General features: G+C 54.1%; 1 protein-coding gene across 7 annotated transcripts in view; it reads left to right on the top strand.

The window, feature by feature from the left end:
- The first annotated feature begins 5 nt into the window (after positions 1 to 5).
- The window catches only part of RNF123 (ring finger protein 123), a 32757-nt gene continuing 19666 nt past the window's right edge, over positions 6 to 13096 (top strand). For 2 of the 7 annotated variants that reach the window (XM_054481653.2, XM_054481650.2), the window contains exons 1-19: positions 6 to 91; positions 1604 to 1721; positions 1890 to 1974; positions 7611 to 7690; positions 7831 to 7925; positions 8353 to 8407; positions 8520 to 8605; positions 8908 to 8994; positions 9223 to 9290; positions 9430 to 9573; positions 9936 to 10050; positions 10136 to 10240; positions 10705 to 10830; positions 10950 to 11042; positions 11114 to 11187; positions 11969 to 12086; positions 12287 to 12386; positions 12559 to 12620; positions 12809 to 12880. In XM_054481653.2, the coding sequence (XP_054337628.1) occupies positions 1640 to 1721; positions 1890 to 1974; positions 7611 to 7690; positions 7831 to 7925; positions 8353 to 8407; positions 8520 to 8605; positions 8908 to 8994; positions 9223 to 9290; positions 9430 to 9573; positions 9936 to 10050; positions 10136 to 10240; positions 10705 to 10830; positions 10950 to 11042; positions 11114 to 11187; positions 11969 to 12086; positions 12287 to 12386; positions 12559 to 12620; positions 12809 to 12880 (1647 nt within the window). In that variant the 5' untranslated portion in view covers positions 6 to 91; positions 1604 to 1639. Of the gene's footprint in view, positions 92 to 206; positions 227 to 891; positions 1486 to 1603; positions 1722 to 1889; positions 1975 to 7573; positions 7691 to 7830; positions 7926 to 8352; positions 8408 to 8519; positions 8606 to 8907; positions 8995 to 9222; positions 9291 to 9429; positions 9574 to 9935; positions 10051 to 10135; positions 10241 to 10704; positions 10831 to 10949; positions 11043 to 11113; positions 11188 to 11968; positions 12087 to 12286; positions 12387 to 12558; positions 12621 to 12808; positions 12881 to 13096 lie in introns of those variants that run through there. The other 5 variants (XM_054481652.2, XM_063661130.1, XM_063661129.1 and 2 more) reach the window with 5 other exon arrangements.

Raw genomic sequence — 13096 nt, 5'->3', positions numbered from 1 at the left:
CGAGCGTGCGCGTGATTTGGCCCTGAACGGACGCCGTAGCCAAGAGGTTGGGCGGATGTTGTGAGCAGGGTCGCGGCGGCCGAGGCTCGGGGTGAGTGAGGGGCGGCAGGGCTCTGAGCCTGGTGGGTTCCGGCTGTTCCCTTCGTGGTCCAGGCTAGTCCAGTGTGAGGGCACCTGCAGCGCAGGGATCTGGGTGCGAAACTCCGAGCGGGAGCTGATCTGGCAGGTCCTTTGGAGCTTGGGGCCAGGCGGGGGCGACTTGGGGGAGCCATGCGCCGCCCTCGCCGTCCTTGGGCTCCCAGACGGAGTAGGTTCAGTTCTGAGCCCGGATACCCCGGCGGGGTTGGACGGGATAGCCGTGACAGAGAGTCCCCGGGCGGGGACAAGGTCCGCCTCTCACCTGGGTCCTCAGCAACTGACACCCGGTGTGGGTGTCTGGAAGGTCTGCTCATCAAATGAATGACTGCGTTTAATCAGATCTTCAACTACTCTGGTAGTGAAGGGGCACCGATCATGGACGCCCACCGAGGGCCCGAGGTCGGGAAAACCACCTTCCCGAGGAGCAGTCGTGGTGCAGACCCACAAGGGTTTGTGGTGGGAGTAGAAGATCTGTTTGGGGTGAGATAAAGAGACTGAACTGCAGAGTAGGGAGTGTTGGCTAAGGCAGTGCTGCAGAGCGAAACTCTAGACCTGCGTTGTCTAATAGAACTTTATATGATGGTGAAAATGTTCTACCTTTGTGCTGTCCAATAGAGTAACTATTAGTCACATGTGGTCATTGAACTCTTGAAATGTGGCTAAGGCAACTGAGAAATCGAATTGTTAATTTTTAAAACTTTAAGTAACCTCATGTGGATGACGGCTGCTGTGTTGAACAGCACAGCTACACATCAGTGAGGCCAGCACCAGGGACTCAGTGCAGGTTCTGGAGCAGCTGCAGCAGCAACATGATGTGAGGGATAGATGCACTAGGAGGAGCAATGGAGTTTGCCATGAGGGCTGGGCAAGGGTGGTGATTGGATGAGTTGGGAGGCCACATGTGTGAGTGGGAACAGTGAAACTATCAGAACCATGGATAAAAGAAGGGAGGAACCCAGGGCTGAGGAAAGAGGCTCCAGCCTTGTGGGGAGTAAGTGGGACTTATGGCTAGAGATGACCAGACCAGTGGTGGTCTGCACTTGGGGGAATGTGTAGGATTGTCGCTTCTGGTTGTGAGCTGGACTCAGTATGGCTTACAACTGAGATGGATACAGGGGCTCTGCCCCTAGGACACCTCACTTTGGACATTTTGGTCTGATTTCCACAGAGCTGAGACATTGTGTTATGGTTTGGCAAAAAATATATCTGGTACCTGCTCTCTGCCCAGCCCTGTGCTGGGCACAGGGACACTGGAGAACAAGAAGTGGTCCCCGTTACCTGGGCCTAGACCCCTGCTACCCTCCCTGTGTAGGAAGCTGGGAGCCCCTGCATTCCCCTGCCCTATGTGTGAGTGTGCATGCCCCTGGCCTCACCTGCTCCCAAGCCTTCCTGCCATGGCAGGACTGAGGTCAGGTGTGGGGGCCCCTGGCTGGCCCTGAGTAGACAGGCTCTGTGTCTGGCTCAGCCTCCAGGACCACTGGCTGCCCATGAGAGATGAAGGATGGCATCCAAGGAGGCCGGCATGTCTTTCTCCCGCAAGAGCTATAGGCTGACCTCAGATGCTGAGAAATCCAGGGTCACAGGTAAGGGCTGGCAGGGAAGAAAGGAGGCTCCTCTTGTTGGGAGGAGAAGGAAGGGACAAAGGCCTCAGGCCTTGCTGTACCTGTGGCTGGCCTAGGACCAGAAGTCTCTGGGTCCTAGGAGCTGCACTGATCATGTGGCCCTTTTCTCCCTTCTGACTTGTGGCTCAGGCATTGTGCAGGAGAAGCTGCTGAATGACTACCTGAACCGCATCTTTTCCTCTTCTGACCATGCACCCCCAGCAGCCACCAGCAGGTATGGCTGGGTGGGTGGCCCCTCCTCACTCTGCTGGGCCAGACCAGAATAAGGAGGCTGCAGTTGTAGGGAAAGGGAGCCTGGGCTCTGGACAGATAGGCTTAGGCTCTGTTCTCACTGTGCTCCTGGCTGTGAGATCTCTGGCCAGAGAGTCTGCCTTCCATACTCTGCTTCTTCCTGTCTCCAGACAGTGCTAGTTTCTTCTGAGAGTCAGGGAGCAGAGGTCAGGGAGTGGGTGCACATTCATGCCCAGCTAGCACCTGGCACCTACTCCACACCCAGCATCTGCCCCTGCATGTACCTGCCCTCACCTTGGCCCCAGCCTGGCCCCTTGTAGCTTCTGACTGACCTTGTAAAGAACAAACTCCTCCAAGGCCTTTTCTTTACAAGTTTAATACTTTTAAGTGTAGTCAGTATAAAAGTTACAAGTACATTTTAGCAGAAACTTAGAGGGCCAGGCCCAGTGGTTCACACCTGTAATCCCAGCACTTTGGGAGGCCAAAGTGGGTAGATTGCTTGAGTCCAGGGGTTCAAGACCAGCCTGAGCAAAATGGCAAGACCCCATCTCTACAATAAAATACAGAAATTACCTGGGCATGGTGGTGTGCACCTGTAGTCCCAGCTGTTAGGGAGGCTGATGTGGGAGGATCACTTGAGCCTAGGAGGTTGAGGCTGCAGTGAACTGGCCTCTGCATGCCACTGCACTCTAGCCTGGGTGACAGAGCAAGACCCTGTCTCTAAAAAAAGAAGGAAAAGCACCTGCTTTTCCTTGTTATTTTAACATGACTATTCAAATGTGATTATTTTCTGTTTTCTTTTTTTGTGTTACATTTTTAATTTTTAATTTTTGTGGGTATGTAGTAGGTATATATATTTATGGGGTATATGAGATACTTTGATACAGGCATGCAATGCGTAATAATCACATCATGGTAAATGGGGTATCCGTCCCCTCAAGCATTTATCTTTGTGTTATAAACAATCTAGTTATACTCTTTTAGTTATTTTTAAATGTAGAATTACTATTTACTATAGTCACTCTGTTCTGCTACCAGAAAGGTCTTATTAATTCGATTTTTTTGTACCCCTTAGCCATCCCCATCTCCCCACAAGCCCTACACTACCCTTCCAAGCCTCTGGTAACCATCCAGTACTTTGCCTCTATGAGTTCAATTGTTTTAATTTTTAGCTCTCACAGATAAGTGATAACATGCAATGTTTGTCTTTTTCTGCCTGGCTTATTTCACTTAACATAATGACCTCCAGTTCCATCCATGTTGTTGCAAATTACAGCATCTCATTCTTTTTTCTGGCTGAATAGTACTCCGTTGTATATATGTACCATGTTTTCTTCATTTATTCATCTGTTGATGGACACTTAGATTGCTTCCAAATCTTGGCTATTGTGAACAGTGCTGCAACAAACATGGGAATGCAGATATCTCTTCGATATACTGATTTCCCTTCTTTCAGGTATATACCCAACAGTGGGATTGCTGGATCATATGGTAGCTCAATTTTTAGTTTAGCTTTTTTTTTTTTTGAAAAATTTTTTTTTTTTGAGACGGAGTCTTGCTCTGTTGCACAGGCTGGAGTGCAGGGGCGCAATCTCAGCTCACTGCAAGCTCCGCCTCCCAGGTTCACGCCATTCTTCTGTCTCAGCCTCCCAAGTAGCTGGGACTACAGGCACCCGCCACCATGCCCAGCTAGTTTTTTGTATTTTTAGTAGAGATGGGGTTTCACCGTGTTAGCCAGGATGGTCTTGATCTCCTGAGCTCGTGATCCGCCCATCTCGGCCTCCCAAAGTGCTGGGATTACAGGCGTGAGCCACTGTGCCTGGCATTTTTTTTTTTTTTTTGAGGTGGAGTTTTGCTCTTGTTGCCCAGGCTGGAGTGCAGTGGCGTGATCTTGGCTCACTGCAGCCTCTGCCTCCCGAGTTCTAGCAATTCTCCTGCCTCAGCCTCCCGAGTAGCTGGGATTACAGGCACACACCACCACGCCCAGTTAATTTTGGTATTTTTAGTAGAGATGGGGTTTTGCCATGTTGGCCAGGCTGGTCTCGAACTCCTAGCCTCAGGTGATCCTCCCACCTCAACGTCCCAAAGTGCTGAGATTACAGGCATGAGCCACCACACCTGACCAATTTTTAGTTTTTTGAGGAACCTCCAAACTGTTCTCGATAGTGATTGCCCTGTTATAATTTATGTTCCCACTAACAGCGTACAGGGGTTCCACAACCTCGCCAGCATTTGTTATTGCCTGTCTTTTGGATAAAAGCCATTTTAACTGGGGTGAGATGATATCTCATTGTAGTTTTGATTTGCATTTCTCTGATGACCAGTGACATTGAATACCTTTCCATATGCCTGTTTGCCATTCGTATGTCTTCTTTTGAGAAATGTCTGTTCGTATCTTTTGCCCATCTTTTGATGGAATTATTAGTTTTTTTCCTATAGAGTTGTTTGCGTTCTTTATATATTCTGGTTATTAATTCCTTGTCAGATGGGTAGTTTACAAATATTTTCTCCCATTTGTGGGCTGTCTCTTCACTTTGTTGATCGTTTACTTTGCTATGCAGAAGCTTTTTAACTTCATGTCTGTTTATCTTATAATGTATGTAGTTCAGATTATGCTGTATAGAAAACTTTAAAAAAATTTGTCATCTTCAGTTCTTTTCTTAAAACATTTTTATTGAGCTATGATTAATATACAATAAACTACACATACTTAAAGTATACAATTTGGTGAGTGTTAACATATATATAAAACCCATGAAACCATCACTACCATCAAGGTAATGGACATGTCCCTCACTTCCAGAAGTTTATAGAAGTTTGCATCTTATTTTTATCATCAAATGTTATCCCGTGAGTATTTTTCCACATTATCAATTTATCTTACTGAGCATCTTTAGGGCTGGGGGTCTGCTGTGGCCCATACAAGTGCCCTAGTTTGGAAGGACTTTTGCTTTTGTAAACAATGCTGTGAGGATGCCCAGGGCTGGAGTCGTGTGGCTAGAGTGTTTGAACTGCAGTCACTTTTAAGACTGTTGCCAGATTACTTCTTCAAAGGATCAAGTAGGTTCTCCCTCCCTGCAGTGAGGCACGGTTGTCCCTGTCTCTCACCCCCTTATCAGCCTTAGCTGTTCTGTCTTTTATGACTTCTGCTCTTTAGGCAGGTCCAAAAGGCAGCATCATTACCTGTTCTATTTAAGCAACTGTGGTGGTCAGAAAGTGCCTGCTTGCAGAGAGTTCCTGCCCACCCCCACCCCATACTCAGTCCTGGCCTGTTCTCAGAGCCATCTGATCCCTACCTCATGTGATACCAGAGATGGTCCTGCTGCTGCTGCTGCTGCTGTGGCCGCCAGGAGAGACAGCAGGTGGTAGGGCCGTCAGTCAGTGGTTGTGGGGATTCAGGGCCCTGAACTGGGACCTAGGAGATCCAAAAAGGTCAGGGAAGTTGCTGGTCTTGGCCAAATGGGCAGTGCTGTAGGCACTCAGTGGTGGCTGTCTCAGGCCGACTACCCACAGATATGTGCAGTCTGCTCTCAGGATCAGGCACACCACTTTTGGGGTCAGGTACAAGAGTAGCCGTTCCAAGTGTGGGCTTGTTAAGAACTGTTTTCTTTTGAGACAGGGTCTCGCTATGTCACATCATAGCTCACTGCAACCTCAAAGTCCCAGGCTCAAGGATTCCTCCTACCTCAGCCTCCCACATAGCTGGGACCACAAGCACATGCCACAGCACCTAGCTAATTTTTTTTTTTTAAGAGACAGGGTCTTACTGTGTCACCCAGGCTGGTCTCGAACCCCTGGGCTCAAGTGATTCTCCCACCTTAGCCTCCCAAAGTGCTGAGACTACAGGTGTGAGCCACCATTCTTGGCCTGTAACTGCTTTTGAGGAAGGCTCCTTTATCCTTGGGCCCACTGGGGTATTCAGAGATGGGGTTGGCTTTAGCCTTCTATGCTACTAGCTGAGCACCCCGACTGCATAGCCACCACCTGGCCTTGGCCTGGGACAGAGCAGCAGTGGGGAGGGGCCTTTGTGCATCTCTGCTCCTACAGTTCAGAGCTGGGAGTGGCTTACACTGGGGGAATATGTGATCCCTGAGCCTGGATAATGGCTACTGTGTCAGGGTGCTTTGTCCCACCTTCGTCCCCTTCCAGAGCCTTCTGTCTGTGTGGATGAGTAGGGTAGGAACTGGCATTAAAGGTGGAAGAGCAGGTGGTGGCAGCCTGTGGGCAGCCAGGTGTGTAATGGGCCTCTGTTCTGCCTGAGTCCTGCTGGTTACCACCACCTCACTCCCTGCTATTCTTAGCAGCTGAGCTCAGGACAGCACTGACTGGCATTAGACAGTACCCTTTTCCCTCTAGGCCTGTGTGTTGAGAGGATGAGGGGGCCACCCAGACAGATTTTTCCCAACTCCTTTGGCTCGGGTAGGTGGGCCATGTGCTCTGCTGACCATTTATGGACTGGCGGGTACAGGACAGAGCCATCCAGCAGCTCAGAGGGCTGAGCCTTTCATACTTACAGGACATGTCCCATTCAACACAGACTCCCCTGGCTGGGTGGTGGCGAGACTGGAATCTGCCCCAGAGGAACCACAGGCCTAGGGCAAGGGCTGGACTAGGTGGCCTTGGTACTGACCACTTTGGGAGCCAGCATTTCTCCCAGCCTTCTTCTTCCAGACACCATCAGCACAGCCACCTTTGAGAGCGGACAGGTTATGTGCTATGCAGACAGCACTTGTTATTCCCTGGGCTCTTCACAGCATCTCTAACATAAGTCATTATTCTGTTTTTACAGATGAAGGAATTAAGACTTAGAGAGGGCTATTTTTTTTTTTTTTTGAGACGGAGTCTTGCTCTGTCACCCAGACTAGAGTGCAGTGGCGCGATCATGGCTCACTGCAACCTCTGCCTCCCAGGTTCAAGCAATTCTCCTGCCTCCGCCTCCCAAGTAGCTGATATTACAGGCACATGCCACCACGCCCAGCTACTTTTTGTATTTTTAGTAGAGTCGCGATTTCACCATGTTGGTCAGGCTGGTCTTGAACTACTGACCTTGTGATCTGCCCGCCTCAGCCTCCCAAAGTGCTGGGATTACAGGCTTGAGCCACCGCACCCGGCCGCATACTTTTTTTTTTTTTTTTTTTTGAGATAGAGTCTTACTCTTGTTGCCCGGGCTGAAGTACAATGACACGATCTCGGCTTACTACAACCTCTGCCCCACTAAGGTTCAAGCGATTCTCCTGCCTCTGCCTCCTGAGTAGCTGGGATTATACGAATGCGCCACCACACCCGCTAATTTTTGTATTTTTAGTAGGGATGGGGTTTCACCATGTGGCCAGGCTGGTCTCGAACTCCTGACCTCAGGTGATCTGCCCGCCTCGGCCTCCCAAAGTGCTGGGATTACAGGCATGGGCCACCACACCCGGCCTGGACTGGTTATACTTTTGAGTTTAGTGGAGAATTCAGCCTTCTGACCTCCTGCATGCCAGAGTCTAGGACTAGGCACAGCCCTTTTTCTGGAGTCTAGGGAGCCCCCCTGTGACCTCAGGGGAAAGGATGGGATTTAGTGTCATCTCGCTGATTTCAAGGACTTGTGGACCCCTGTCAGCCTCTCACTCTCCCCAGGAAACCCCTGAACTTCCAGAACCTGCCAGAACATTTGGACCAGTTGCTACAGGTGGACAATGAGGAGGAGGAAAGCCAGGGTATGTGGCCGCCTCTGGAGTGGGGTTGGGAGGTGCAGAGCTGGGACCTAGGGGGCCTGGAGACATCTGGTAAGCTCAGGACACCCTATGCATCCTGTCAAACGCTCCACTCTGCCTGACCCCACCTCTGCTCTTTTCAGGACAGGTTGAAGGGCGGCTTGGCCCATCCACTGTGGTCCTGGACCACACAGGCGGCTTTGAGGGGCTTCTCCTGGTGGATGATGACCTGCTGGGGGTGAGTGAGGGTGAGGTGTGGAGACCCAGGTCCAGCCCCTTCTGACACAGCCCCAGGCTCCTCCTGATGTGGCCCTAGTCTCTCTACTCATCTGATGGGGCTGCAGCCAAAACTTGTCCTGACGTGGCCCCAGACCATTGTGTTCTCAGTCCTCAAACTCTCCCACCAAAGCCCTGAAACAGTCTTGATGTGGCCTCAGCCCCCAGCCCTTCCCAGCACAGCCCTGAGTCCCTCTCTCATCCTGCCCTGGCCCAGGATCCTTCCTGATACAAGCCTACCCCCTCCCACCATCCTCAGGCACGGTGCAGTGTTGGCCACCACAGGCAAATACCACCAGGGCTGGCTCAGTTGGGGATGGGGTCTTTTTCCCTTGGGGAGATGCTCTGTGTGCCTGGGAGCAAGCCTACCACCCCTCTTCTTCACCCAGGTGATTGGACACAGCAACTTTGGCACCATCCGCTCTACCACATGTGTGTACAAAGGTGAGACCTTACCCTGCTGTGGCCTAGGTAGTTACGAGAAAGTTTAAGGGCCCAGGCATGAGGCAAGAGGCAGTCTTTGTCCACCTCGTGGCCCTAACTCAGCTCTTTCCAGGGAAATGGGTCTACGAGGTCCTCATCTCCTCCCAGGGGCTCATGCAGATCGGCTGGTGCACCATCAGCTGCCGCTTCAACCAGGAGGTACACGTTGGGGAGGGGACCCCTCCCTGGGCCCAGGGAGAGCTTCTCCTGCCACAGGCCTCATCAGGTCTCCAGATCCCCTCAGAACTGCCCAGGACCCTAACTAACCTGGACTGCCCTCTGGAGAAGAAACGTGTCCCACCCGATCCCAGGCACCCCAGCTCAGAGAATACCCCTTACTCTTTCCCTCAGATCATCTGTTCCCTTCTATAGAGCCATATGAGTCCAAGGCTGGTGATTGGTGGGCTCTGGCCCAGCCCCTGCCTGCCTCACCAGGGACCTCATAGGCATTTCCTCCCTAGGAGGGGGTTGGAGATACACACAACTCCTATGCCTATGATGGCAACCGCGTGCGCAAGTGGAACGTGACCACGACGAATTATGGCAAGGTGAGAGCCAAGCCCCTGTGGGTCATCCGCCCCATGACTGTTACTACAGCTTATTTGGAGCCGCTGGGCAGCCATAAGGGACTACAGGGCACCAGGGAAGGGTCAGGGACCCAGGTCCTTTGTCCTTGTGGCTAGTCTCCCTTGGGTGGTTCTGGAAACGCAGCTGGGGTTCAGAGTCAGCAGGCTGCTGGGCTTCTGTGCATCTGGTGAGGCCTCCTCTCATGACAGGCGTGGGCAGCGGGGGACATCGTGAGCTGCTTGATCGACCTGGATGATGGCACTCTGTCCTTCTGCCTGTGAGTTTCCTATCTCTATTCACAGGCCTGGCCCCTGGGGCCTCCCCAGACTGCCCCCAGTTTCCTGGGCCCTGTAAGGGGCCAGGCTGAGTTTAATAGTCTGAGGGTGGGCAGCCACATGCTTAGCACTGGCTCACAGACCCACCCTTCTCCCCAGGAATGGTGTATCACTGGGCACTGCCTTTGAGAACCTGTCCAGGGGCCTGGGCATGGCCTACTTCCCAGCCATCAGCCTCTCTTTCAAGGAGTCCGTGGCCTTCAACTTTGGCAGCCGTCCTCTGCGATATCATTTTGTGAAGATGGCTGTGGGCTGCTCAGAAGCTCTTGGGGAAGCTGGGATGAGGGGCTCCCTACCCCAAGGGTGCCATGGGCTGGTGGCAGGCCCTCGCTGCTGCAGAGTTAGTCGGGGGCCATGTAGGGTGTCAAAGACAACTTTCCTCGCAGGAGCCTGGTTGGTTGGGTGCCCTTGTCTCCATTGAACAGATGAGGAATGTGAAGCATCCTCCCTAGGGAGAATAAGTGGGCAAGTTGTGATGCAAACTAGCCCTGCCTTAGAGCCCAGGCCCCGGGGCCGGGGGTGGGCAGTGGAGAGGGAGCAGGCATGTCTGAGCCACAGATAAGGCGTTGCTGGCTTAACTCTGGCACCTACCCAGTGGCGGGCTACCGGCCCCTGCAGGACCCACCGAGTGCTGACCTGGTGCGGGCACAGAGGTTGCTGGGCTGCTTCCGGGCAGTGCTGAGTGTGGAGCTGGATCCTGTGGTGAGCTGGGTTCTGAGCCAGGGGGGATGGGGGGCTTCCACAGCCTCCTGCCCCTCACACTTCTCCCTCCTCCCCCTCCACACAGGAGGGGCGGCTGTTGGACAAGGAGAGCTCCAAGTGGCGGTTGCGGGGCCAGCCCACCGTCCTTCTCACACTGGCCCACATCTTCCATCACTTCGCACCACTCCTGGTGAGCAGCATTGGGAGGGGCATGGGAGGGGAGGAGACAGGCCATGCTAGACACGCCCGTGGTAGATATGCCCTCACTAGGGGCTGCAGTGCTGAGGTGCCCGAGGTACCATAGCATCACCTGGCGGGGGCCCCATGTGACCAGGTCCCTCAGACCTCAAAGTCAGTCCCCCAGGGAAACAGGGACATTGCCAACCAAGGGCATCAGGGGATGTCCTGGAAAGGAGACTGAAGGATAATAACATCCCAGGCCAAGGAAACTGCGTGTGCAAGCCTTAGAGGAGCCGCGGGGCAATGGCCTTCTTGTCCCTCAGTCAGACCCCAGAAGGGGTCATCTATGTTTGGTGTTGCTCAAGTGTCTTAAGGCTCTGTGCCTGAGGCTTGTGCCTCGGCCATGTGCCAGGGCAGGGGTGCCTTCACCAGAGTGGAAGGCCACCACCTCACCAGTGCCTGGCCTTGGTGCAGCGCAAGGTGTACCTGGTGGAGGCTGTGCTCATGAGCTTCCTGCTGGGCATCGTGGAGAAGGGCACACCCACACAGGCACAGTCCGTGGTGCACCAGGTCCTGGACCTCTTGTGGCTCTTCATGGAGGTGAGGCTCCTAACCTCAGGCCTCAGGCCTGGCTGTCAGTCTTCACTGGGGTCGGGAAGATACGGGGAGAATCTTGGAAAAGGCCCCAGTCATGGCTGCCTTGGCATCTCTTCCCCCAGGACTACGAGGTACAAGATTGCCTCAAGCAGTTGATGATGTCTCTGCTTCGGCTGTACCGGTTCTCACCCATCGTCCCAGACCTGGGCCTACAGGTGGGAGCCCCTGCCTCTGCCCTGAGCCCCCTGGACCTCGCCTGTCCACTCTGAACGCCCCCTCTCCACAGATCCATTACCTGCGGCTCACTATCGCCATCCTGAGGCATGAGAAGTCCCGCAAGTTTCTGCTTAGCAACGTCCTGTATCCTTTCCTTGCTGCCAGGCAGGCCAGACATGGGGTGCCCTCTGGACTCAGCAGAGGCCAGGAAGGAGAGTGTCATCAGGCCGGGGGTCGCCTGGGAGCATCAGGAGGACCAGAGCTGCCCAACATGTGGCACTTTCTCTACAGAGCAAGGACAAGAGAGCAAATGACTGAGCCTGGCCAGCCAGCGTAGCCAGGGGATTCTGAATGACTGCAGACTCGGGCTACGTGGAGGTGTGGGAGGGGCCACAGGGCCTGCCCTGTTCAGCCACAGCCCAGCACTTTTGTTCATGTTCCACAGTGGGGATTCCTGCAAGATCTTTAAGGAGGCAGCTCTTCCTGCTTCCCAGAATTGTTGAGAACTGCATGAGTGAGTGAGCATAGCTTTGAGCCCCTGGCTGGGAAGCCTCAGCTTGTAGCCGTTTTCTTGGTCTGGGGTCTTCCAGCCTCCAGGAGGCAGACACAAAGCTGGGAGACACAGAGGTCAGAGTTGGGGCCTGAGAAAAGGCCACCAGGCCCTCTCTCCAGCTTGTCCCACAGTCATCTGTTCCTGTGACAAGCCCTTATCGTGCACCTGCTGGGTACTGGAGCTGGTGGGCTTAACCACCACAGCTTTTTGTCAGGGAGCATGCCCTGGGGATCAGACACATAGCAGCAACATGCCCCTGTGGTGGTGGGAGAGCTGTGGCAGGCCCATCCAGGGATGGGCTCCTAGGGAAGGACTCTTGAGGGTGTACGGAGTGCCCTTTGGCAAGCAGAGCCCTGCCTTGACACCCGCCAGCTTCGACGTGCTCCGCTCCGTCGTCTTCTTTTACATCAAGAGCCCCCTGCGTGTGGAGGAGGCCGGCCTGCAAGAGCTCATTCCCACCACCTGGTGGCCCCACCGCTCCAGTAGGGAGGTGAGTGCACCCCAAGTAGGTTGGGCAGAGGTCATGGCAAGGGCTGGCCTGGGCATCTGGCCACTGGGCATCTAGCATGAGGCCTTTTTACTGGCCCTGATCCCTGGAGCCCTGGGGATGGAGTGTGGGTGTTCTGAGTGAAGGAGGCCTGGCTAGGTCCCAGGTGACCCTGCTGTATTCCACCTGCTACCCCTGCCTAGGGCAAAGAGAGCACGGAGATGAAGGAGGAGACCGCAGAGGAGCGGCTGCGGCGGCGAGCCTACGAACGGGGCTGCCAGCGGCTCAGGAAGCGCATCGAAGGTGGGCCCGCCTTGGGCACGGGGTAGGGTGGGAGGTGTGTGTATGCACGTGAGGGCGCTTGGAGGTGCCCATGTCTAGGTGGGACTTGGGGAACCCTGGTGGTGGAGCCCTGGCCCAAACCTGCCCCCCATCTCCCGGAGCCTGAGGGCCATGTTCCTCACCTCACCTCCAGTGGTGGAAGAACTACAGGTCCAGATCCTGAAGCTGCTGCTGGACAATAAAGATGACAATGGGGTGAGTGACTCCCAGAGCCCTGGGCCGGGCCCTGTGGGGAGGGATGCTGCACTGGGCCTTAAGACCCAGAGGGTGGGGACTGGCTTTGGTTCCCATGGCAGGGGCTGGGGGAAGGTGCAGCACTGAGCCAGCCCAGTCTGGGCTTGCATTCTCAGCTCAGCACAGCTTCACTTTTCCCTCTCTCAAAGGGCGAAGCTTCTAGGTATATCTTCCTGACCAAGTTTCGCAAGTTTCTGCAGGAGAACGCCAGTGGCCGGGGGGTAGGTGTCCTCCAGGCCAGCCCACTGTGGACCCCCAGCTGCACTACACAGGCCATGCCCTCAGCACCTGGCGCCTCTCGGACTGCCTCATCCCTGCCTAGCCCTGAGCTTTTCTCTGCTCCTTTTCCCTCCCTGCTCAACCCTCGACCCTCGGGCAGGGCCTTGGATGAGGAATGGGCAAGGCACTGGGCTGGCACCAATGCATGTTTCATGCCT

Source organism: Pongo pygmaeus, chromosome 2, assembly GCF_028885625.2.
Source record: "Pongo pygmaeus isolate AG05252 chromosome 2, NHGRI_mPonPyg2-v2.0_pri, whole genome shotgun sequence".
Classification (NCBI taxonomy): domain Eukaryota; kingdom Metazoa; phylum Chordata; class Mammalia; order Primates; family Hominidae; genus Pongo; species Pongo pygmaeus.
The sequence above is the reverse complement of the archived record's forward strand: the minus strand, read 5'-3'. Positions and strand labels throughout refer to the sequence as shown.